Source organism: Photinus pyralis, unplaced genomic scaffold, assembly GCF_008802855.1.
Source record: "Photinus pyralis isolate 1611_PpyrPB1 unplaced genomic scaffold, Ppyr1.3 Ppyr1.4_LG2, whole genome shotgun sequence".
Classification (NCBI taxonomy): domain Eukaryota; kingdom Metazoa; phylum Arthropoda; class Insecta; order Coleoptera; family Lampyridae; genus Photinus; species Photinus pyralis.
In genome coordinates, this window is record NW_022170403.1 from 1355359 (window position 1) to 1382016 (window position 26658).

Consider the following 26658-nt stretch of genomic DNA (forward strand, 5'->3'; position numbering starts at 1 on the left):
TAAAGGCAATTAAAATTGATATAGGTACATTTACACATTTAGCAGGAAATAACCACCGAAACAGTCGCTTACCTTATGCGCCGAAATTAACGATGTATTATTATTATTTGTTTACTGTGCAGGTGTTATTTGTGAATGCGTTAGCCGAAGAGGTACGTAAAAAATATTATATTTAGCTATACGCTGCATTCGTTTTTAACATTTTATTTGCACGTTTATAGCCCATTTTTTTTCTGGGTTAGAGGGAGCGTAGCAGCGAATGCGGTATAATTGCATTGCACATTACTGTAACTGTTGATCCAGGCGAATTTATAAAATTTTAATAAAAGGTTTAGGATTTTCGGAATTTCTGGAAAATTACTAGTTTCCGGTTTCCCTACACCCTGCAAGGTCATATGCAACATCCGTATACGCTTACCATGCATTTATCTAGTCTTATGGGATTATCTATCAGTCGTATATTTAGATTAGAAGGAGGAAGCTGCACTTTTTGGAAAAGTAAGCTAAGTAATCCTATAAAATCATTGTATAAATTTCAAGATTAATTTGCAAACGAAATATCGCCAATTCTGTAACTTTTTTCTCTATCAAGTGACGTATAAAAAGATGGAGTCCATAAGACATAAGAAAGTTAACGTGATTTACCTACTCGAAACTCACAAGTCATAAAAATGTTGCTTTCAGAAAGCTGAATAAAATTATTGTCTGATATATTTATTGAGATTTTTCAGTCCATCGATATCTTACAATTCAGCCAAATCCCTTAAATTTGTTACCTTCACCGTCGTAGGGTACTAGCTATTTAATTTACGTATAATTCTACCCGCCTCGGTAGACGGACTTGCATGCTAGTACATTAATAATTATATACACAGTGCTGCCACCTAACAAATTGCTATGTGAACCACCTGATCGCCCAGTAGGAAACAAAAATACAAAATACTGAAATGTTCCGTAGAATTTCAGAGCTAACGCCTAATCGTCAGTTCACAATTCGTCAAAGAAAAAGGTCACAAAAACTATATTTACAAATAAAATTTAAATGCATTGATTTTCACAAACAATTTTTAAGTCACCGATTACACAAGACTCTAAATTTAGTGGGTTCGTAAACACACGTCACAAAATTTAAAAGCAATTACAAACACCTTAAATCTAAAATTAAACCCCTTCTTTCCCCAATACTACCTAAATAAAATGCGACCGAAAACAAATTTTTGAATATAATAAATTTCTCCACAAGCGCAACACAAAAATTACCTGCTACTTTTTAATTTTACAATGCGCTATAAATTTAAATAGAAGCAATAATTTCGCATTGTTTCTAATAGCGACATAAATTCTCGAACCATCCATTTACGCAGGATAAAATTATGCGTAGTATCACAGCGTTTTCGATGATCTCTTCTTGTTCATGAAAAGTGTGATACCACTGAATACCGAATGATCCTCGACATCTTCAAGCATCCATCATTTTTTTCTTTGCGTTATTTAAACAAAAATCTCTGTTACCATCTTCACTGATCAACTAATGAAAGGAAATGAGTGCTTGCGCTTTTTGCGCGAAAAATGTCATAGATAAATCTAAGACGTGTAGCGAGGATATTTCGTAATAGTTGCATAATCCGTAAAGTACACAAAGAGCTAGAGGGCAACGTTATTATCCGTCCCAAACATACAGATAAATTAACTAAAGCACTAGCTAATGATAGTGAATATCTTAGCTCATCTAAAAAATAGAAAGTACTCATAATTCGGGTGCAATGGACCTTTTGCATTACCATTATTGTTATTTAGGTGGTAATGCCTTTTGTCGGATGACGAGGATTCCTCTGACGCAGAAGATGTGCCCATAACTAAAAAATCCTTCAAAAAGATTCTGAATAACTTTTTTGCTAACTTGCGTAACGATTTAGATACAACAATTTTTAAACTTGAAGAAGCAAATAAAGAACTACAGAAATCCAACAAGTTATTGAACTAAACCTTTTAAAACAGTCGCAAGCTTCAACAGACGAAAAACGGATGTTTACCATGCACTCAGAGATTGAAGACCATATCAAATGCAAGAAAAATTATAGTGTTTAATATTCCTGAACTGACATCATCTCAAAATTCTGATGATAAAAATAAATTTATGAAAATAGCGGATGGTCATATTGAGAGTGATGATCTAGTGAATATTGTCCGAATTGGAAAAATCCCCAAACCTAGTCCTAATCATAATACCATACGTCATAGACCCATTAAAGTTACTATGAGGGATGAATTAAAGGTGATCTCACTGCTGAAGATGGCACATCAAAAAGATATTGGTGGAATTCGTCTCAACAACGATAAAACTAAAATAGAGCTGAATTATTTACAAAATTTTAAAGGTAAATTGAACCAATTAACCTACACTTGATCGGCCGAACCGAAAGGGATTTTTGATTTCGATAAGGCATACGCTCGGCTCCGGCGGCTACGCCGCCTCGCCTCGTTCAGATACATGTCGGAGTATAAAAGTGGGGTATTTTAAGTTTTTGTCTTTAGCAGTTCAAATTGCATTTGATACGAAGTCTATTTTACCTTCAATTATGCTCTCACCCACGAACCTCATAACGAAATTTTAAGTTGCAACCTACCCCTTACAATATATCAATGGAAGCTGACATTTCAGTTAACCTACAAAGCAGCAGTCATGGAATATACGCCAAAGGATGATCACCTAACAAAGAAACAAAATTTTATGGAGAACATGCATGAATACATAAGATACATTCAGCAGGCTGCTTTTCAGGTAAATAAATTAAATATGTATATACTCTTTTAACATTCACAATTTAGGATGTCCAAATTTTGGTATTTCCAGAAATGGGTTTAACTGGTAGTATCACGAATTGGAGGGAGCTGCAGGACATCAGCACTGAAATACCAGATCCGGATCAAAATGTTGTTCTCTGCTCCAATAATTTAGATAATGAAAGATATGCCCAGGTAAAACATGTAGAGTTATGCACGTACTGAAATTTGACGTAAACGGGTAAAACGGGAAAAGCGTTAGGATTTAGCCTGGGATTTAGTTACTTGTTTTATACTTCTGAAAGCCGACTGCTCTCATTACAGACATTTTTTAGTAGAAAACTTGAGAGCCGAAGGTTACATAAGAGTCAATGGATGCCGCCGCCCCCGCGGCATCTTGGTTATCGTCGAGTTGTTAGTGGACGTCCGCACCCTGGTGGGCCTTGTTCTTGGATAAAGACATAATTTGAATATACTAACACTAGAACAAGCACAAGTTAATAATAATAATAATAATAATGACTTTATTTGGACACACTATGACAAATATATAAACAATACCAATATTATACATTCAACTTGGCGTCCAAAAGGCGAAGTTCACTAAGAGGCATGCAGCCCTTTGTGCTCTTCCACTTAACCCGTTAAGCCCTAACGATACATAATCAAAAGTGCCAAATTGCCGATATTAAATTTGATATGATAGGTACTGGCGATTCCCAGTTTGAATTTTATGCAATTCGGTTCATAAACGGCGGAGAAGTCAAAAAATCACCGTGTGAGATCGAAGGGACTTCAGCGCGTATTTGTATGACCAATATTCTATAAGCGGTTTTGACCCCACCATCAATAAGGTGCCGTCAGGGACTAAAATATTCCCTTTGCCGGTACCCACTTTTGACGTTTCGTTCGCCCGCAATTCGTGTCTATAACTAAATTTGCAAAAATGCGCTAAAAAGGCACTGTGAATGCTGAATCGAGTAGGATGAACTTTTGGCATCGCGTATTTATATGACTAAAGCTATGCCCAGTTTGAATTTCGTGTAATTCGGTTCATAACTAAAAAATAAGTAAATAATTCTTATACATTTTAACCCGCACATTCCGTAATTGCTTATAGTTTGAAGATTGGGCTACCAGTTCAAAAGTTCAAGCCCTTTGAATTTTTTTCGCCCATAACTTTTGATGGTGAGGTCTAATCGAACAAATACGATTCGTTTTGGATTTTACGCTCCAAAATTTGTGAGAAAAAGTGTTTTTTCCACCAATTTTGGAGTGGTTTTTGAGTGGTGAGTTTTGTTAAAAAGCAAAGGAAATAGTCTTGCCTATAAATTAGGTCGAAAAAATGAATTGTCTGAAATCGACGGGGAAAAGACTTATTCTTTTACATTTTAACCAGTACATTCCATAACTAATTACTAATAGTTTAAAATAATATGTGCGGATTACTGTTAATGTCCCGCCCTTTAAATACGAACATAAAATTCGTAGATAAACATAAACGGCGCTTTTGTACAAGTAAGTGACTTGAAGCTGGCACCCCCACGAAAAATATTACGATTCCTGAGTATATTTTTGCGGTCCAATTTTCATCTTTTTCTATTCTATTCTATTCTAAAGAAAAAGTCTCGGATTTGAGGACAAACTATCACGCTCACGAGTGAATTGCATTTGCAAATTTTTTATCAAAAGTAAGCTTTAATTGTTCCTCAATTGTTAGATAGGAATTTTCCGAATTACTCACTGTGCATTAACTATTGTTCTATTACCACTCTAAACACTAACAAGAAACTTGATTAATTTTTGCATTTGACCAAAAAACGCCTTTGGGGATTATGATTTCACCAAAACAATAAATATTTTACTCAAAAAGATGTTAATCCAAAAAGAAACTATTGTGGATTGAGGATTAAAAAAATTAGACAGGCGACACTCCCCTATCAGGATATGGGGTAAGTCTTAAAGCTGCATTTTTTTGTTTTTAGCATTTTACAAAGTCGTACGATAAGTTGTACGACAAATCGTACCGTCTGTAGGGCGTTTTAGAAATCCATTTTAACATGGCCGTTTATTTTGGCTATCGAGTTAGACAACGAAGAGACGGACAGACAGGCGGACTGACAAACCCATCTCAACAGTAATCTAGAATTCACAACTTGAAATAAATTGATAGGTCTGTTACGTTCACTTTGAGCAAACGTAACAACAGGTAAAGTAGAGGTGGGTCTGGGTGAACAACGGAATCTTGTACAGTAGCAAAAATGAAGCAAAAATTAAATGTAGTAATAGTAGACCGGATTTGCTGCCACTTACTCGTTAGAAAATTTCAAAAGGGAAAAGAGAATATTTACCGAAAGGGACAACAAGGCAGACTAAGGAATTTTATAAGTTAAAAAAATAAAATAATTGACATGGTAGAACATAAACAAGAATTGTAGCAGACTTCCGCGGAAACAACGGAGCTTTAATTGTTAAATGACTATTGAAACAAATGTAGTAATTACAATTCGATTGTATGGAAATCGGTATGTAATCAAACGTTATATCAAGGAGTCGTCGAAAATAAAATATTACGCTTGAAACACTGATCGTAACGGCCTTTGGAGCTCAGAAGGGCGCTTTCTGCCTTATCTGTAACAGCTAACAAAACAAACAAACAACAAACAAACAAAAGAGATAGGTAGTGCATTTATTGTTTATTTTGTTATCAATTTTGTGCTTCGTTAAATCGTATAACTTTAAGTGACCGTTTTGTTTTAATGATTTAATGTATGGGCATTTTTATTACTTTTTTTAAAAGGATGATTTAATTTATTACAAATAAAGCAAAAACTGAGTGTTTTTCTTAAAAAAACGTGTTTCTGAGACAAGAGAATTCAGCGTAAAAATTTGTATACGTGGCGATAAAGCGGGACAAAAACACGGATGCGTGATATGACTCTTGTGTTGCTACGTGTCCAGCAATTAGAGGAAGATTTTCCAATTTTCAAAAGTAGGACAGTAACTTTAAATAGTTGGTGTTAGAAGACACGCGGTCTTTGCAAGTGAAGTTTAGAACATTTTTGTTAAGAAATCAGTCTAGTTTATGGTGAAAGTTTGAGAAGAAGTGAAATTTGGGTGAAGCAGTCTCATTGAATTTTTCATTATTTCGAACATTCATCGTTTCATCTGTCGTGCTTTGTTCAGTCAGTTTATTTCAATGCAGAAAGATTACGGTCTTTGTTGTCCCGAAGAAGAGAGAAGATAAAGAAAAAAAGTGTAATGCGGCAAGGTTGTGAGTGCGTTAGTTTTCTGTCGTAGGTACCTACGTAGGTTAAGGTTTCATTAATTTGTTTAATTGTTAGCCTGATTGTTACCGATTGCTTATGCGAAGTGTGTAAACGGAGTTTGTTACAGTCCATTTTGATTGGTAGAATTTTGTGATTAATTTGATTTCTTTGATTAGAATAAATTTTGTCTGTGTTAATTCAGGTAAATGGTATGTTTATTCGAATCCTTTAACGTTCCAGATAGATGTTTCATGCTTAATTATGATCAGTTAGTTGATCCGTACTCAGAAGTTTGTTTCAGGTGTTTTCAAAACTTACTGAAGTCATTCTTCTTGCAATTTATGGATTTTGATCGTAGCCGTTTTTGCCAAAAAATTTGCAATTTGAAGCCGGGATTGGAATTTTTCATTGTGTGGAATTCAGATGTGTCCTGAGGAAATTGTTAATGCGAGCTGGCTAAGTTAAAGTGTTTTGTGTATGGTCCATTTTGGCCATTGCACACAGCAGTATTAATGTGTATTAATGTGGTTAGAGTGGCCATAGAACAAATAGATAGAGATAGTTTTCCTGTAAAATATCAAAACTAAAAATGCACCTTGGGGAGTGACTTGCCCTCCCCTGAGAGAGGGGCCGGATGGCCCTCCTGTTTTGGTCCAATATATAATTGTGCAAAGCGGCTTGCTTTAATCATCATCAAAAGCCCCATAATCGCATTTTTCGATTTGTAGGGCTAGGACTTTCAGTATTTATATAGTAGCAAGCAGTTGGAAGATCCAATAATAAATTGGTTGTCAAAATTTTTAGTCTTCGTATCTGGTAATTTATTTTAAATATTAAAATTACGTTTTTATTAATCCTTGTAATGTTAATCTGTTTTTCAGTTTCTGGTTGATCTCTCATGCATTATATCAAGGCAGAGAATCTACACTGTTATCAATTTAATCGAATCCAGGTTGGACAATCACAGCAAGAATAAGTTCTATCACAACACTAATATTGTATTCGACAAAAATGGAGCGATAATCGCCAGGTAAGAGTATAAGAAGTGTTACGTAATATTGCAGATGTAGTTGTGTATCTAATTGACTCGTTACTGATATTTAAATGAATGAACGCCTCAAACAATTTGCATACTTAAAAATTGTATCCTTTATAATCCTAATGAAGCTCTAGGCCAAGAATCGCATAAGATCAGAGATGGTTTCCTACCGCCTTTACCTTCCAATTTGGTTGACTGACTATGGTCTTTGAGGTCATCCTACTTAGAGTTCAATTCAAAGCAATCATTCCCAAAATACACGAACTGAGATTTAGGGGACAGATCTACTGGCTCTTCGTTTTCTAATATATGTAGGTAGTAGGTACTGAGCGAAAAGCACATAAGCAAAGCTTATTTACATCGGTTAGACATGCACAACTTTAACATAAACTCTTAAGTTGGGAAACTGCATTAGTTGTACGTCGTAGTAGTTATTTTAATATCGTGGAGCAGCCCGTCTATCCTCTGGCTTTGGGGTTGTTTTATTTCGTGTAGCTTTTATACATCAACGTAACAAAGATTAGATATTTACATGATGTTGCCTTTGACATTTTAATATTGCAGGTATCGCAAAATCAATTTATTTAACGAACCATACTTCGTCGCAGGGGATGAGGAACAGACCGCTATTTTTGCAACGGATTTCGGTGTTACGTTCGGAATGTTCATTTCCGGAGACATTTTATATCGACATCCAAGTCAACATGTATTAGGCAATCCAGCTGTAACGGATATAGTTTACTCCTCTTCTTGGAAATCAGAGTTGCCCTTTTGGCAGTGTAATCATTTAGTACATATTTTAATGGTCAAATAATGTGCTTATCATTTTAGCAAACTCTCTCCAGCACGGATACGCTAAATCGAGCAAAGTTAATTTACTGGCTTCGAGCCGTAACGATCCGTCTGAGGGATATGGCGGAAGCGGAATTTACTTAGCTAATGGAAAGGTGGCCGAAACGTACTTGTCTGGGGAAAGAAAGTCTAAAATTATTATTCAAAACGTTCCTAAAAGTGGAGAGAGAACTGAACATTATACGTCCTGTCAGGTAAGTATAATTTTTTGTAAAGGCGTATATAACGTTTTTATTAGGGGTCAAGTGCTACGACCACGCAAGGTGTTCACTTGGGAATTGAAAGACAATTACCTGACATCAGCCTTTTTCGGACAACTCCAGTAGATTTATCGAATTATACATTTAAATCAATAAATCTACTCAATAAGACGATATCTGAAACAATATGTAGCGGGGAAAGTAAATTCTGCTGCAACTTTCATATGGTTGTCAGTAAGCACACGACTGTCTTCCAAAACTACATTTACAAGTACGTCTGTACAGGAGACGAAGGTTCCAAGTTTCATAACGGAATTATTTTCAGATTAGTTGCCTTTTCTGGTGTGACAAAGTATGGTACATCAAAGACGGTAGGGGAACGCATTTGTGGGCTCGTCGCCTGCTTGGATGAAAGTAACCAATCTTGTGGTGGAAGAAACTTGCTCTCACCTTCGGGTGTAAGTTTTGAAAGTATATCGATTAAAGGGCAGTTTAATCCAGACCACGCTCACTACCAGCCTTCAACTTTGAAGTTTGATTTAACTCCTGCCACCGATTACTTGTATTGTACAGAGCAGATTGCCCGTCACGAAATAGAAGTTAGTTTAATCACCACAAAACGACACGATTCTTTGTTAACATTTGGTATACTCGGAAGGGTATATATTAATGATAACACATTCCCTGGTACTATAAATAATTCTAACATTAGCCGTATCAATGGTTTAGTCTTTATAATGACAGTTATATATACTTATTTGAGATTATAGTGAGATTATAGTGAGATTATAGTATATACCCCATTACATACACCCGCCACGTGTCACGCAACTCAGGATATTTACCTACCTCTTATAGGAATAGAACGACTTTATACAACTTGCCACATTGTTATGCCAGCCCGATTCTTAAGTTCGTAGAGTTGAAATTAGTTTGAAAATAAATTTATTTCTCGTTTGACACGTCCAGAAGTTTTTATTTTGCGGATTACGTAGTGTGTAGGTTTACAAAAAACTTTAGTAAAGTTGTAGGTACCTATGTCAAAAAAATTGGTTAGTAGAAAGGATACGAAAATATAATAAGTTACATAACGTTATGTGTGGGAGAGATGAGCTTTTTTTCGCAACCCCTGAGAAATTAATCAAAGAAGCCATGAAAATTCTAAACGATTTATTTGGAAAACATGTTTGTTCGGTCACAGCTACTACCCACTTGTTTTGTCATACTTACCTGAGAAAAATTGTTGTAATGCAGGCTGTATTAATAAAGAGTTTTGTTTGGCACGTTGAATATAGAATCAAATTACAATTTATTTTACCTTTCATGGTAGTTCATACGAGAATTTTGAGATCTTAAGTTCTAACGGCAAATCTTGAGTGTTTTTAGGATAATTGGACCCTGCTGAATACGCCTCGAAATCCGGCTGTTAAAGTCCCAAACCAAGATGGCGGCCAAAATGGCAACTAAAACACGTCATAACATTTTTTTCTTGTTGCAAACAAAGATATTATCATAATTTTTATCTAGTACATACTATTTAGTATTTATTACTATCTTATAAAAAATGTGTAGTCAAAAAACCAAGATGGTGATCAAAATGGCAGTCGAAACTTGTGTTCTTTAATTGCAAAGAAAACTTGCATTTTCTTATATGGGGTTGGTACAAATGGATTAAAATGAGTTTGTCTACCAATCATTGTTATTAGTGACAATTTGCGAAAAAAATAAAACAAAACGGTTCCCAAAATGATTGCAAGATACGACCGTTATAGTTATCTAAAATCAATGACAGTTACCTTGGCGAAATGAAGTAACTTTCTCCACAAATTTTTGATACATTTAAAAAAGGGTAGTTTGCAGTAAAGCGATCTACAGGCGTTTTTAACGGTATTGATCCCGACCATGCCCAAGAGGGGATTCTTGCAGATGCCAAAGCTTCCAGTGGAACGGTTGGGCCCTTGGTTGGGTGAAATTTGCAATAAAACAAAAGTAATGTTTGGCACGGAAAACCAAAGATCGAAGCGGTGAGGAAGATATCTTAAAAGTGTTGCTTGATTTTGAAGTGTTTGACCCCAAACATTCAAATGTTCTTCGTTACATTGTTTCAAAAGATACTGCATCTAAAGTTATTCAAGACAGTTTACTCACTGGTGAAAAAGAGGGAAGAAAACATGTTTGTGAATTTGTGGAACAACGCCTTGGTGACAAAAAGTCTATTAGTTTGCATGAAAAGGTGAAACTAAATCGACCTTTAACATTTAAAGTCTTGTACAAAACAAAGAGGTTGTTACTGAACGTAAAAAAAGGAAGGACGATATAAGCATGCTTCAAAGAGTGATAATGGCCTATTAGGAATAGCAGTTGACCCACCCTCTATTTTAAAGCACGAGATTCTTCACATGATGGATCACTGCGAACTGGTCAAAAATCAGAACTGGTAAAGTTCTATGATGACTGGAATTAAAATTCCGTCAGATATTCTTGAGAAGAATAGATAACTCGTTAACTTCCAGACAATTGTAGTTTCAGCAAGAGACACCGATGTTTTCCTTCTACCTGTACCATTTTTTATCGATGAGTTGCACTCAGTGCTATATGAGATCCGGCACAAGTAAATACATTCCAATTCATAAAGTTTACGAAGCTCTTCCAAATACAGTGGTCGAAGGTATTCTTGGATTTCATGCTACAACTGTTGGCATTTCCTACAGTACTGGCATTGGAAAACAAACAGCTTACGGAGTGAGTTACCGAGTATGCAAAAAATACGCTGCCTCACCCACTGGACTTGGTGTTCATCCTCTTTCAGAGGATACCTACTCTAAAAAGGTTTGAGGAATTTATGGTTAGACTGAACTGTGTCGGAAACTGTACCACCCTTCATGAGACAAGGCATGAGTTATTTGACGTAACAAAAAAATCCGAAGATTTACCACCAACTTCAGACACAAAAAACTGACATTGCTTCCCAATCTCTGTCTTCTGCAACGGAGTGTGGTTGGAATAATGATGATGGCTTGCAACCCATTCTCCAAACCTTGGAGTTTGGTACATAGTGGTTGCAAGAAAGAGTGCAGAAGAAGTGCCAGTGTTTTGGTCATTCATTTTTTTTAAAATTTTGTTGTTTTCGACTTGTTCTCTTATACAGAGTTTGTATACGGTAATAAATAATATGAAATTAAACGAAAAATAATTATTTTAATACTACCCCTATATCGCATACAAAGAGTCAAACTAAGCACCATATTTTCCGCCATTTTTGAAAAACTGTAAACAAAGTTTTTGTATTTCTTTTTCACTTTGCAAACAAATTATAATTATTTTGCTCACTTATGGTAAAATAAATTAGGAATACTACAAAATGCGATATTGGAGCACCATTTCAGCCGCCATCTTAAATTTTTTGGGTTCAAAATTTTTCTTAAAATAGTAAGAAGTTGAAAAAGGTATGTGTTACATAATAATCATGACAATATCTTTGTTTTCAACAAGAAAAATATGTTAAAGTGAGTTTTAGTCGCCATTTTCGCCGCCATCTTTATTTGAGTCCTTAACACGCTGGTAGCAGGTAAAATCGGATTCAGCAGTGTCCAATTACCCTAAAAACACATTAAAACTCCTTGTTTTCCGATTTTCCGTTAGAACCTATGGTTAGGTAATTGTGTCCATTTTAATTCCTTATATTGCATCATAAACTTACGACAGCTAGAAACACTGGAATGTGGGTTTTGTTAATATTTTAACTGAAAACGCTGCAACTATTTTGGCTGTTAATGTAACAAAAATACCAAGGAACAACAATAAACTAGGAAAAGTGTGGTTTATTCAAATTTTATTGTGGTTGTAGGTAATGTCGAAAACTCCCGCACAATAAAAAATCGGAAAAAACAGCAACTGGGAACACAAACCTAACAAGAGAACATTTCGTGGTGATACTTTAAGAAAAATATGAACGAATTCAAACTTTAATAAAGATAAGAACAAATTCACTTTATAAAGAATATTGATTTATTATTTATCCTTTACTTCTTATTCTTGAGGCGAGAAGAGGATTATTAACCGACGAGCAGCCGAGGCATATTAATATAAATATACAACAAGAACCACACACAATTTTATCAACCACAAGAAGTAGGAGGGTTAATCTGTAACATCCGTTACAACACGTTGTTCTTAAAATTCCAGAATCCACGTCAAAAAATAAAACTCTCGTTATTGGATTTTGCGCGTCCTTTCCTCTAAGTTGCTCTGTGTTTAATATAAATTAAACCTTCCAAGACTCAGACTCTACTTGGATATCGTATGAATTTGTGGAATGAGTTAACTCCGTCAATTTCCTCAACGCAACTAAATTAGGACTAAATCAATATCATTAAGATTGTCGAAGGACTAGATCCTAACTCCGATTCAAGTCATTCACGCTTTAATGCCTTCCGTTGTCTAGAAGCAAATGCATGGCTCAATACCCTTCCAGCAAACTCTACTCGTTGATTACAATATTGTTTTCGTATTTGTACTGCCCTAAGATTTGGTAGTAAAATCGATGTCCCTCACAAGTATATAATATGTGGTGAACAAGTTTTCGAAGATGGAACTTATGGTCTGTCATGCATCAAAAGCACTGGTATATACTCAAAACGTCATGAAAACTTAACATCATTCTAAGAACTCTGGAATTCAACCATTTTCAGTCGCTTAAGGCCCCCAGGATTGTTTCGAGATGAAAGCACACGGGCAGACGGGATGCTCATTAAAACCTCGCTCCCTTCGGTCATTCGGATTAAAAATAGGCATCATCTTTACAGTACGTGTACCTATAAACCACCTGGTTATCTTAATAGCTATAAATTCATTCTTTTCGTAACTTAATTTTTGGTTTTTTTAAACAAAAGCTCATCGATAATTAATCATTTTGAAATTGTAATGTGCTGCATGTGTCGTTTCTCTTTCTGCAAGCCATTCATTTTAGGTATATGTCGATGATAACTGAAAACCTTTGTATACTTACTTATGCTTTTTGACCAGTCTAGTAACACCGGCAATTTTTGTACCTACCAGTTTGAGGAATTTGCAATGGTTTCCAATACAATTTTAGATAACACCCTGTATAACGTGAATTTGATTATTACTTATCAAACGAGAGTAAGTTATTGTAATTGTAATTGACTCAATTGCAGTTCTTCAATCTTTCTGTAAAAAATGTAGGCGGGTTTTCCAATTGCGATAAATGGTACATAAAAAAATTATATAACGCTTATGCACTTTTGCCATCAGTTGACTATGTACAAAGCGACAATTATATTATCCACAAACAATTGGAACAAAATAAAATAAGCAAACATGCCATATACGATATGTGACCACTACGACTTGCCGCATCAGTAATTATTCCCGGAGTATGATCATCATATTTAAATGTTCTACCAAATATGCCAAAAGTCAAAAGGGAATCCAGTTTTTGCGTTGTATACATGCTTACTTCTTCTTGGTTACCGGAAACCTTCCTGCAGTACACGTATCGATTGGTTGGAAGAAGATCATATGTCACGGTTGATGGCATGTATACGGCGTCGTTGGTGTTAAAAGTTCCGGAAACTGATATATGTTCAAAATAGATTCCGCTCGGAAATCCTTTATTCCTTTGCCCGCAAGAAGCAATGTTATCTTCGCTGCATGCTACTAGAGCGCATTGTTTTAACCCAATGGTTTTTGTAGTCGATATCGCGCTGACCCCACTATACGCAATTAACCTAAAAAACACTGGATATAATAGTACTCACTATTGCTTTGGTTTTAGATTGAGATTATGGGATCTAATAATGTTGCCTAACGTGACTAACCTATACCTACTTATATGAGTAGTTGGGTAATGGTGAGTACTTCTTCATGGTTGCATTAAAAGTGCAACAAAATTCACTATTTTTGGCACAAACAGTTTCACTAACTTCTAAATCGTTTAAATCCAGGGATTGTACTGTGTAGTTACTCAAATCGGTAGTGTTTGTGAAGAATAGATGCACGTCACTGGAATGTGAATTCACTGAATCGGCACCAGCATGCTGAAATAGGTAAGATAGAAAAATCATCAAAAGGTACAACGTACTTGACAGGTGTTAGATAAATCAACTCTGGATTTTATCTTGGGCACGTTAGCTATGATTAGTTTTGATTCTTCTTTACCGGTAATGTAAACGGTAAGTATACCACCGTCAGCAAGATAAATCCCACTGCCACCCGTGCCAGTTTTTGGGTCATTTAACCCCGCTGCTAAAAAGTTGAGACCGTGGAGTTTCGCGTAACCATGTTGTACACTATTTGCTAAAGTAAATGATTTTTACAAGATCCTTTATACTCAAATCGAAAGTCACCTGTGTAAAAGGGCAGTCGAGCAAACCACGCTGTTGAATACACAATGTCGGTGACCTCAGTATTTTGCAAAATATCTAATCCAGGACTTTTAAATACCACATCGAAACATATGAACATTCCAAATGTCACCCCGAAATCAGTTGTAAATGTACTGAGTACATGCTCACCGGGTTTATAAAATACTTCATCGTATAAATTTATCTTTCGGTACCTTTAAAGCATAAATATGTAAAAGGAGACTATATTACAGCGAAATACCTTGCAATAACCACTCCAGCACGATTAAGAGCAATGTTCGTGTTATGATAAATTTTTTCTCCATCACTACCATGGACCACTTCAATTATATTAACCACCGAATATATTTTATTCCTTTTGCAAGCACAGGATAAATTGATTAAATACTAAAATAGAGAAGGCCTTAAAGACATGATATTGAAGAACGATTACTTACATTGGAATAACTACCATTTCTATCGATACACGGGGAAACTCCACTATCAGAATCCGGAATTTCGGTAGCAAATGTGGGAATATATTTATCGTCCAACATCCAGCCAGTTAATCCATCTTCAGGGAACACGATTATATCGACCCCCTAAAGTTGCGTAAATAAACCAAAAGACACAATGTTTAATTTTACCTGCAAAGCCGCTTCCTCGATGTACTTTAAATACATTCTGACGTTGGTGAAAAAATCTTCGTACGCATTGTCACTGTTAACTGGATGATATTCCACCACGGCCGCCTTGTAGGTTTCCTACAATCATACGTGCTACCTTAAAAATATACGCGTAGTGAGTTAACTGACTTTAGCTAGCGTGTTGCTAAATGCAAATGCAAATACTAAACCAAACATTGGAGAAATCATTTTTGTTATAGAACACTGCAAAAACTGAAACCTACTCGAGAACTTCCTAATAAATTTACAACGTTCGTGTCGTGAGTCATTTGTACAATTAACCGCAATATCCTAATTAATAGTAATTGAAACCATTAAAAAATTGAACCAACATACTTTAGGAACTGAAATGGTGACTAACATCTGTAATTGTATTTTACTTATAGAAAATGGATTGTCTTATGGCGGCCAAATTTACATTTCTGTTGCTCAGAGCTAAGAATTTGCACTGTGCCTCATTACCCCTATAGAAACTCGTAACTAATTTAGTCGCAGTTTCCTATTCTCAGGTCCGCTTCCTTTAACTTTTGAGTGGCGAACTGCTGTATTCTCACCTGCTACCTTTCAACTTTGCAATTTGTCAGAGAAATTGGTATTTTACGATATTGAATGCAAGAGAACATCCTCTAAAGAAGTAATCAGAAAAGTAATGGCAAAAGGTAGTTTAGATTCAACACTTCATAAAGATATATTTTAGAGTTATACCAAAACGCACCCGGATAATTCGCACCCGGACATTTCGCTCTCAGGATATTTCAAACCCTGGACGTTTCGCTCCCGGATAATTCGCACCTGGATAATTCTGTAAACCTCTGGTTTATTACAATTAAATATTTTTAACAGGCTACTACACGATTGCCTTTACAGAATGTATGTAGTAGTGCACATCTTGATAAACATCTACTTCATGGAAAAATGTTTCAAATAATAGCTATTTGGTCTTTCATTTTCAACACATCGCGATTCTTAAGTATTTCCATTTCTTAGATATAATCACGCTGGTTTTTTTTTGAAGTTGTATGAAGAGTCTGATATAGTTAAATCCCGTAATTTAAGAACACATAATTTTTATCTACTGCGCTTTCGTTTTGAGAAAATAAGAATAGGTAACTGAAACGTCTTTTGTGGAGTAATTAAATACCAAATAGTTATACCTAGTTATAGTATATCTACAATATTATGTGTAATATTCGCTACTTTTGAGACGCTCTTAATGTTAAAACAGAATCAACATATAATACCGTACACAAAGAAAGTGAATTACTATAATTTTGCGCTCATTTTGTGCTAATTTGTGCTTCTAATTTAAAATTTTTTGCTCATCAGGTTAATGAGTAATTCAACTTTCTCTAATGACACTCCAACTTCACGCTTAAGTGTCAACATCGATATTTTCAAAATTTTTTTTTACTATAATTTTGTGCTCATTTTGTGCTAATTTGTACTGCTAATTAGCAGTCCATGTACTGTATTGTCTAAGTTGGAAACCCATAATATTCTAGACACCGAAAGAATTGTAAAGATATTCAATTCATAGAAAAAGAATATGATGGTGTAAAGATAGAAAGCTAATATTCTCCAAAAGGTTTCGTAAATACTTGCAGTTAGTAATGAACAATTAGGTACATCTCCAGGTGTAAATTTTCGAAGTAGGTTATGTAATGTCGTCTCACGTGACGTTGCCAATGTCAATTTCGCTAAGTTGGCGGGTCCAGGTAAAATTGCGATGTCATCCACGTTCTGCGTAAGAAATATCCAGGTAGAGAATAACGTAAAAGTAATCCAGAAGAGAAAATGATAAGAAGTTAAGAGAGAAGTTTGAGCGAACCTTGAGGGAAGATAAAACCCTAAAAAACGTATTAAGAAAAATGCTGAAGTACATACCTCACACTAATTACTTGAAAAGCGTATTCAATGGAGCACAGCCACAGCACATCAGAAATAGAGAAAAAACACTCAATAGAAATATGTTCACAGCCAAAACAGATTGACACAAAGTCAAGTAAAAAGTAATGGCGTATCGAGAAAAATTTGCACGCAATTAACCCAGATCCAGATCGTCTCTGAAAGGAAGAAGTATAGGACATGCGTATGTAGAAAAAAAAGAAGATCAAGACCTCTAGTGGCGAACCAAAGAACTATGGTAATAACAAATATACTATAGAAATGACTGGCATCTAAACTAAACGGGTTTACAGAAGGAATACCTAGATGGGGTGAGAAATATAAAGAGAGGTGCAACTCGATTAATTTAGATGAGGCTTATTGCAAGATGCTTCAGTACATCGGCAATTTGGTAAAGAATAAACCGATACAACGAAATATCGAAGGATCCTCAGTATTACAATCACTTTTAACGACAATTTATTTTAATCTTACAAAATACATTTTATAGTTAACAAAAATGCATCAAATTCATGTCTTGGGCTTTGAGATAATGCTCTTGATCTTTTTCCCAACGATCTTGGTGCATAAATAACGATTTTGACATGTTTTGATCAAAATCCACGTGGTCGCCAAAAATGCATCAAATTCATGTCTTGGGCATTGAGATAATGCGCTTAGTCTTTTTCCCACCGCTCTTGGTGCATAAATAACGATGTTGACATGTTTTGATCAAAATCCACGTGGTCGCCAAAAATGCATCAAATTCATGTCTTGGGCATTGAGATAATGCGCGTAGTCTTTTTCCCAACGATCTTGGGGCATAATTAACGATTTTGACATATTTTGATCAAAATCCATGTGGCCTCAGAAAAATAATTTAACATTTTTGAATCACACACATGCGGTTATCAAACGTGCACGTTATCAACTCTTTCAGCATCAAGATAATGCGTTTGAAAGCTTTTACAACTCTAAATTCATGTGTAAAGAATAATTTGGGTACATTTTGCTCTAAAACTTTTGACCGAGACCACAGAGAAGAGTTATATTGAATTGTTACACATCTAAGAGTCATAGGGAATAATCTAGCGAAAGTCCGAACTCGATACATGACCTAAGGAATGAAATATGTTAATTTTTATTATATTGAGTTCGCAGTTTTTCCTGTTCCCGATTCACTCGAAGTCGTATAACTTTTGTTCCTGTTGAACCAGCTTCCTGAAAATCAATAGCGTCCGTTCTTAATGTCCAACGTACCCGTATACCAAATTTCAACACAATCGGCCACTTTTAAAAAGAGTTAGAGCGCACACGGACGGACGGACGACAATACAAAACTATAAAGGATCTGAGGATCCTTAATAATCGATTTCCGCAGATGTAGCAGCGTTTATTTATTTACTATTCCTCTCTTGTTCTGGGCCCTCAACAGGCTTACGCCCAATTACAGAGTGACCCGCATAGTGCTTTTTAGAGGTGCCTCTGCAGAGAAGGTATTAAGTTGTTTTATACTACTCCGGTATTTACCTTACGAATTAGGAAAACTGCAGGAAAACGTCATTCAGAGTAGCCGGCAGAATGCTGGCAACTGGTCTAAGGTATCTGCCACAGATGAAAAATTCACCTCAATCCAGGTTCGAACACCCGACCTCCGGAATTATAGTCCAACGCTCTTTCATTAATTTTCAATCGGTTTGTGTTGTTGGGTGGCCTTTAAGCATCAGAGTCGCACGTCTAACACACTCACACCCCTCCCACTGTGGACTGTGGGCACGGGAAGCTTCGGGAATATGTATCGCAATTTTACATTATAGTTGCGTCTCTTTGCTATTTCTCACTCAACAATCAACGAGTAAAATTCGAAGTATATAAGGAATATAAATTTGGAATATCAATTGGTAAGAAAAGAACGCTACGTACTCCTTTCCTTGTTTTATTCCTGGTTGCCGTATTTACCGCTCATCAACAAACAATCAGATATTTAAATTTGTGGTCTCTACGCTTCATGCTTCTTGCTAAACAAAACCAAAACTGGTGAATAGTCAAAATGTTTCCTCCAAAATTTACCGCCCCTAGAATTTGCCGCTCTAGGCGCGCAACTAGTCCGCCTTGTGGGAAATACACCCCTGGATGTAGCTCAAGGGAGAGTAATAAAAAAAAGAGAGCGAAGCGGCAAAAGGCACCTTACTGTGGACATAAAAGTTAAAAGTAAAGAGGTTTGGGCCTAAGGCGAGTAAATTGCGAGCATTTTTCATGCATTATTCGGGACTTCCATAGTCCATTGTTATGTGACCTATGTTTTTCGTTATTAGAAGCATCTATAATTAAAAATAAGGAAGTTAGTATTGGGCGGTTTGCGCATGCGCATATCTAATATGGACGTTTGCCTTTACTAGAATGTGGTTAAATTTTCCAAAAAATATCTATAAAAAAAGGATGCGGGCATTGTGCAGTCTGCGCATGCGCACACCTGATTCTTACCATATGCGATATGTTTGCCTTTACTATAAAGGTGGTGAAAATTACAGCAAAATATATTAATAAATAAGAAAATTTTATTGATATTGCGCATGCGCACATTTATCGTCATGAGGTAACAGAGCTACCGAATTCAAGAAGAACGAACTAAATATATTGAAAACTGTAGGAGCAGTGGCGCCCTCGCATGGACGGACGGAGAAAGTGGTCATAATTGCTTCCAACATAACAGATTGCAAGCTGTGCAAACAGATACCGCATTCACAGGCTTCATTCCGTTCTTCAGCCTGATAATTGTCATTACATACACGAAAATTGGGTAACCATTTTATCACAAAATTCCATTATAATTCTGATTAATGTTATAAGTTCATAAACACAAATTCAGCTCTATTTCTTTTGTACGATTTGTTTGTTTCTAATTCTTTTAGTAACTGCGTTGTAACTCAAAGTTGATTTTTTTAAATTGAAGTTACAATTTACCATGGTTTAAAAAAATTTATTGCTTTACGAGCTTTCCTAAAATGTATAATACATCATACTTATTTTCAAGAATAAGCTTTTTTACAATAAATTTTGCTTATTAATACATCTTGCCTGAAAGATAATAACAAAAGTTTTTTTGTGGAAAGAGTAGCTAATTAGCTAACACTCCGCCCACTATAAAATAAAGACAATAATAAATAAATAAAAAGTTGGTTATTAAAAGGTCTAGAAACAAACGACTGACGACATTGGTTATCTACATTAAAAACTGCTTGAATAATGCTATAGTATATTACAGTACAAGTGGAGAAACTAAAAGTTTCACTCACGCGTGTGTCGAGATTACACACGAGGCGTAGCCGAGTGTGGAACGACACACAAGTGAGTGATTTAGTTTTCCACGAGTGCTGTATAGCGTTTTGTTCAATCCTGTTACTAATAAAAATTTAAAAAGAAACTGTGTAATAGTTATTTTTTAAGCATCTGAAAAAAACATAGTAGGTAGTTTTCGTTGTTATGGTTCCCATGAGATCTGCGTAAAACAATTGACACAATCTGTCAACAAATTATAATTGTAGCAAAAGTGTGCGCGTTTAGATTTCCAAGAAAATGGAAGATGAAAATAGTGTATTTGTGCCAGATAACATTTTGGAAGAAGCGAATGCAGCGACATTTAATTTATTACCGAAGAAATCCAGACAGATACATCAAGGAGTTGGAAAAATTTCGGTCGTGGATGGAGAACAGAAACGTAAATGTTGTAATTGAAGAAGTAGTGGTTGCTTATTTCAATGGATTGATACAAAAATACGCTGCCCCTTCTTTATGGTCTATATTGTCGATGCTTAAATGCACCCTATTTGTTTTTGAGAAAGCAAGTAAGTTTTAGTTCATTATTAATTTACTGGTTGTAATATATGAAATGTTTTAGGTTTAAAACCTTGTTCGCGATTCTAAAAAGTAATTCTAAAGGGTTATCAACCTAAAAAAGCGAAGACATTTGATCAAAGAGAAGTGGAAGTGGAAAAGTTCAAGTCCCTGGTATCAATCAACCAATTTTTAACAATTGTAATGTTAATTTTCATATTTATAAGTAATTTTGTTGCTTTGTATCTATTAGTGATGAATTATGAATAAATAAAAGTTCAGCGTATGTATGTGTATTATGAGTGGGTGAAAATTTTTCACTCACTCTTTTCGCTCACCCGTTGCTATGGAAATAGTTTGAATGGGTAAAACAAACACTTTCACATTTGGTATCTAAGTAAGAAACACTTGTTTTCAATGACAGGATTGAACAAAAGCCATTTTGTTGTAGCTTCAACATTTTTCACTTTTTCTCTCTAGTGAAAAAACAAAAGACGGCAGCTAATTTCCGGCAAAGGTAATGGAATAAGCATAAAAAATAAGGACACGAGTACTAAAACCGTTTTCGTTTATCTGCGCTAATAAGAAAATTACCCATTTAATCCCATCGAAATTGGACCACACTGTACATAGTACGTACGGTACGTACCCACAGGCAGACAAATTTTATTATTTAGAAGTTACTTAAAATGATCTAAAATGTCGACATTTGATGAAATTTTTCCAGAAAAACGGCGATGGCAATATCCAACTAACTGACACTACAGTGAGTATCTTCAGAAAAATTTGAATTACTCATTAACCTGATTAGCACAAAATTTTAAATTAGCAGCACAAATTAGCACAAAATTATAGTAAAAGAAAATTTTGAAAATATCGATGTTGACACTCAAGCGTGAAGTTGGAGTGTCATCAGAGAANCAAAATTAATAAGAAAAAGTGTTTTCCCGAGAAATTTTGGTGCAGTCGATTTTTGGTAAAAAAGGAAGGTTATACACTGCCTTTTTTTGGCCCCGGAAAAAAAATTGTCTCAGATCGACCAGGAAAAAACATTTTCTTATAGAATGTGGCCTGTAGAATCCATAATTTCAAACAGTTCCAAGATTGGGCTGCTAGATCAAAAGTTACAGCCTTTTGAATTTTCTTTCGAAATTGGTTTCTAGTCCATAACTTTTGATTGAGAAGCCTAATCGAAAAAGTACGAATTGTTTTGGATTCTACGCCCCAAAATTAATAAGAAAAAGTGTTTTCCCGAGATATTTTGGTGTAGTCGATTTTTGGTAAAAAAGGAAGGTTATACTATGCCTTTTTTTGAGCCTCGAAAAGAAATTGTGTCAGATCGATCCGGAAAAAAAATTTTCTGATAGAATGTGGCCTGTAGAATTCATAATTTCAAACAGGCCCGAAAAAAAAATTGTCTCAGATCGACCGGGAAAAAACATTTACTTATAGAATGTGGCCTGTAGAATCCATAATTTTAAACTGTCCCAAGATTGGGCTGCTAGATCAAAAGTTACAGCCCTTTGAGTTTAAATGTACTTAAGAAGGTAGTTACGGACGTGGCGACATCTCATTGGAACTGGTTCAACTATTACAAGAAAATAATTAGGAAAAGTATAGGGATTACCAAAGAGATGGCGCAAATATACCAATTGCATACATATTGCATATTAATTTGTGTAGCTTACTAGACACACTAAAAATTTTATTTGAAAGATTTTTTTGTCGCCAATGACATGAATAATTTCATCCTTATAAGTTCAGGCAGGAATCAGGGTTTTCAGCAACACTTTCACGAACCAAAGCAATATGTTCTTGTGAACAAGCGTTAGGACTGTATTTTTCAGTTCCTTGATCTTCCATGTAACCCGTCTCTTTTTAGCGCATTTCCAAAAAAATTAAAAAAATGCGCTATTGCGGCCACTTTGTCCGTCCGTCCGCTCGTTCGTTGAGACGCTACTAGTTCTTTATCTTAAGAGTTGTTGTTCTACTTTTTTCGCTATTTGGGTCGTTATGGTGTCGAAACTTGCACCAAGGAAGGAATTTTATCTGCGTTTATTGCTAAAAAGTGTAAGTATATATTTAGTTATTGCAAAAAAAACGAAAAAACCGTTTTTTACATGTTCCACAATTTTACACTTTTGCTGTTTATAACGATCCTAGAGATCGTTTATAATTTTGTATTGCTGTCTGTTGGTCTGTCCGTCTGTTCCTTTGTCTGTCTGCCCCTCTATCTGTCCGTGTGAACGATAACTATGTTTAGAAATGTCCGATCGCTTTGACATCTCCGCTAGTTATAAACTGAATGACATGAAATTCAATATGGGCATAGCTTTAGCCATATAATACGCAATGCCAAAAGTTGAGTCGAGTGAAATTTGATACATTAGGCACTTGGAATAAAGGAAAATCAAACGGCAGTTTCAAAATTTGGTTTTGCGCATGCGCAGTGCCAACTTTGAAGGGAACGGACTCTAAACGTAGTTGCGAGGGAAAGGAGGTAAGCACAAAATGGGCCTTTATTTGGTGTACCGAAGCGCTGCTTGTTGGGTTCCCTTTGGGAGTTGCATTGAATTTCAACACAATTCAATTTGTTGTACCTACAGCAAACAATAAACCTTCTAGGAAAATCTAGAAAGCATATCATATTTCACAGAAAGAATGAGTCACATCCACACTTGCTTTATTTCTTGTACTTATTACCGATGACTAATCCTTTATCGAGCGAATAGCGCCTTAATATCGCTCTAGAAAAATCGCTACAGTAGGTACATACATTAATTACAATTTTCGCTAACATGCTTCACAGCATTTTACCCCAGATGAGGTTGATCCCTCAAATTTGAAAAAAAACCGCCAATGCATCATATTACACATTATACACAGTGTGTAATTCAATGGTTTGGTGAACGCACCCAATGAACAGGAGTCACGATTAGATTTAGATAAATAGAATGGTTTTTAATTACAAAATATTTGCAGAAACGAGTTGATTCCCTTTATTTATTTTCTGCTGGAAGTTACAATGGCAATGGCACAATCACCATTGGACACCGATATTCAAGAGGGTTTCATATGTCCAGTTTGTTATAAAGATTATCGTTCATCATCAAATTTATTTTCCCATTTTGTGGAGCTCCACTCCGAAGAACAAGATTTGTTGAAATCCATCAAAGGTTGTATATTTTGCATAAGATCTAATAACGAATAGATGAGTTTTAGACCTTGTGGGAAAAGCGAAGAAGAGAATATTAAAAATTGACGAAAAGGATTTGGAATTATTCAAAAATGAATTATCCTTGCAAGAGTTTCACTGGGATTATATAGAACCTCAGGAACCTGGTGTAAGTCGTAAGCACACCGATTTTTTTAAAATCGTTCGAAGAGAACGCTTAGATCATCGTACCAGCGAAACGAATCGCTTGATTATAAGATTAGACAAGTTATTACATATTAATGGGTCCGATCGCAAACAACAAGAGCAGGAGTTAGTTACATGGTTAGATGGTACAGCAGTATCTCGTTGTCCTTCGTGTGCAGCAACATTTAATATTACAAGGAGACAGCACCACTGCCGTTTGTGTGGGAGTGTCATGTGTAACTTGTGTTCTTGTTTCCTTTCGTGTGATGTTGCTAGTTTGTATTTCTTAGGAACTTAGTAAATGTGTACTGACATCCTTTCTTTTAGAAATGATTGTAACAAACGTCTACACCGACCGTGATAACTCGAGCAGTAAAGTTGAAGATAATATAAGACTGTGCACCCATTGCATGAATATGTTAGAAAGTCGTAATCAAGTGCAGATGATACAAGGAAATCAACCTCTTATATGTCAGCTATATGATCGTTTGCAAAAAACAAAAATTGATTTACAAGAATCCATAAATTTATATGAAAAGGTAAGCTTAGAGGGGACACATGTAGGAGTATGAAGTAAAATTTACATGTGATCCCTCACAGTAAACCGACTATTAAGAATGATATTTAAAAATTCTAGATGTGTAATTCATTAATGTCCAGTGAAGATACTTTCCACCTAAAAGATGCACAATCACTTCGAGCTTCTATCGCACAACAGGCCGAGGTTCTAGATATCATTAGTAAACAAATTATGTCAATTAGTTCTGAAGATAATCAACCGAAACTATCTCTGCTAAAAAATGCAATTCGCCAGGCAACTACTCGATATATTAAGGAATACTTGTTGGTATTACCTAATCCGGCTGAACTGGACAAAATGAGAAAAAATCGGACAATAAAACATTTGCAAGCTGTGGAGCTACCTAAGCCTGTGAGCTTAAAGAAAATTGCGGTTACCACGGGTTGGTCCCCGGAAAATTTGGCTGTTCAACAGTCTGTGACCGATACACCAAATGATCCATTAGAAGAACAAATTAAGATTGTTCAAAATTATATTGAACAGGCGAGATCGGCTAATCGATATGAGGAAGTTGTATCGCTTGAAGAAAATTTGAAGTTTCTAAAAGAAGCTTACCGAATGAACCAGATTCATTCTGATATTAATGTGTGATATTTGTCTAGCTAGATTAGTTTTATTTATTTCTGATATGGTATACCTACTTAATATATTATGTATGCATGCAGCCTTCTAAATATTTTGGTTCAGTGCTAATGCAAGGAGTTTCAACTAAAGCTGGCAAACTTCGCATTGAAACCTCATGTTGATGTCTATAAAAAGAAAAGTTGCTAATTTCTGTAATTTATTAAACAAACACTAGATATATACAAGACGCAACATTATTTTTCATTTGGATACATTCGTAATAGTTTATTAAGCTGCCTATAGGGCAATCTCTTTTCACCTGGTGTTAAGATACCTTTAGCTTCTCTTTCCTTCGTTATATATTTTTGCTTATTGTAATTGGTGAAACATTCCTGGAAAGACTTGATTTCTCTTCCACATGCCGACTCCTTAAATTCGTTTTCTTTCAAACAGCCAAACACTAAAGACATTTCATATAAGCAACAAACATTGCTCGTTTTATCCCCCTTGCCAGATACGAAAGGTCTTAGCTTAAGAGGTAAAATTTCTTGAAACGGTACTGGCTCCTTTGGATTACCACGAGCCCATAAAGCAGGCAGTATTCTCATTTTTGCTTTTTTTTTATGTAATAGATTCTCAAAACAAGCTTAATTTTTGAGGTTAAATTAATACCATAGATTAATCCATTTCTCTATGCCACAGACCGTACAACTTTCAAATGTCTGGACGCGTTCAAGTATTCGAAAACTAGCTTTACTTCACTGGAATATATACAGTGTGCCCATAGACATATGTCTATGACTGTACCCCAACTTAATAGCTCTTCAAGTTATAATCTATCAGAAATATCCGTTTTTCTGTTAATTTATGCAAAGTCTTTAAAATGTGACCATCAAAATCACGGTCTCTCCCATCAACCCTCTAGCACATCCGGTAGTCGGAGTGACTTTATTATATGTTGATCAGGGAAACTTCTTCTACACATTTCCGAAGGGCTTAGTAATACATGATTTAGTTCCCCTAATTGCCATTTTTTGATCTATTCTTACTGGACTAATAAGTGACTCGTCGAGACTAAAACCCAGACTGCTAGCGGGGATCAACCAGAGGCGGACTGATACCTTTAAGCGGCCCGGGGAAAATATTTATCGGCCCATTTTTTAGAATTGGGAGTCGCGGATTAACATTTAGTTCTACAGAAATAGTCTCTTTATTAATGTCTCGAGCAGTAACTTAAGGG

General features: G+C 35.5%; 3 protein-coding genes across 3 annotated transcripts; 2 read left to right on the forward strand and 1 right to left on the reverse strand.

Annotated features, from left to right (window-relative positions):
- On the forward strand, window positions 1-8920 carry LOC116164239 (vanin-like protein 1). The gene is made up of 8 exons (XM_031478384.1): window positions 1-152; window positions 2663-2782; window positions 2830-2979; window positions 6935-7083; window positions 7657-7871; window positions 7924-8138; window positions 8183-8415; window positions 8470-8920. Exons 1-8 carry the CDS (start codon window positions 93-95, stop codon window positions 8912-8914), a joined length of 1587 nt encoding a protein of 528 aa, XP_031334244.1. The 5' UTR covers window positions 1-92; the 3' UTR covers window positions 8915-8920.
- A 4461-nt stretch (window positions 8921-13381) lies between these two features.
- On the reverse strand, window positions 13382-15460 carry LOC116163598 (vanin-like protein 1). The gene is made up of 8 exons (XM_031477613.1): window positions 15325-15460; window positions 15157-15273; window positions 14968-15111; window positions 14772-14917; window positions 14513-14724; window positions 14248-14462; window positions 13995-14203; window positions 13382-13894 (listed from the first exon to the last, which is right to left on the reverse strand). Exons 1-8 carry the CDS (start codon window positions 15382-15384, stop codon window positions 13441-13443), a joined length of 1557 nt encoding a protein of 518 aa, XP_031333473.1. The 5' UTR covers window positions 15385-15460; the 3' UTR covers window positions 13382-13440.
- An 8407-nt stretch (window positions 15461-23867) lies between these two features.
- On the forward strand, window positions 23868-25658 carry LOC116164894 (rabenosyn-5-like). The gene is made up of 4 exons (XM_031479142.1): window positions 23868-24089; window positions 24136-24549; window positions 24602-24813; window positions 24912-25658. The coding sequence occupies exons 1-4, from the start codon at window positions 23939-23941 to the stop codon at window positions 25443-25445; spliced, it is 1311 nt and encodes a 436-aa protein (XP_031335002.1). The 5' UTR covers window positions 23868-23938; the 3' UTR covers window positions 25446-25658.
- Window positions 25659-26658: the final 1000 nt, after the last annotated feature.

Coding starts and splice junctions, on each gene's coding strand:
- LOC116164239 (XM_031478384.1), top strand. CDS start 93: ATGTATTATTATTATTTGTTTACTGTGCAGGTGTTATTTGTGAATGCG. Junction 153..2,662: donor TGAATGCGTTAGCCGAAGAG/GTACGTAAAAAA, acceptor CTGACATTTCAG/TTAACCTACAAAGCAGCAGT. Junction 7,084..7,656: donor AATGGAGCGATAATCGCCAG/GTAAGAGTATAA, acceptor TTAATATTGCAG/GTATCGCAAAATCAATTTAT.
- LOC116163598 (XM_031477613.1), bottom strand. CDS start 15,384: ATGATTTCTCCAATGTTTGGTTTAGTATTTGCATTTGCATTTAGCAAC. Junction 15,112..15,156: donor TCGAGGAAGCGGCTTTGCAG/GTAAAATTAAAC, acceptor ACGCAACTTTAG/GGGGTCGATATAATCGTGTT. Junction 14,463..14,512: donor TCGACTGCCCTTTTACACAG/GTGACTTTCGAT, acceptor CATTTACTTTAG/CAAATAGTGTACAACATGGT.
- LOC116164894 (XM_031479142.1), top strand. CDS start 23,939: ATGGCAATGGCACAATCACCATTGGACACCGATATTCAAGAGGGTTTC. Junction 24,550..24,601: donor CCTTTCGTGTGATGTTGCTA/GTTTGTATTTCT, acceptor CCTTTCTTTTAG/AAATGATTGTAACAAACGTC. Junction 24,814..24,911: donor CCATAAATTTATATGAAAAG/GTAAGCTTAGAG, acceptor TAAAAATTCTAG/ATGTGTAATTCATTAATGTC.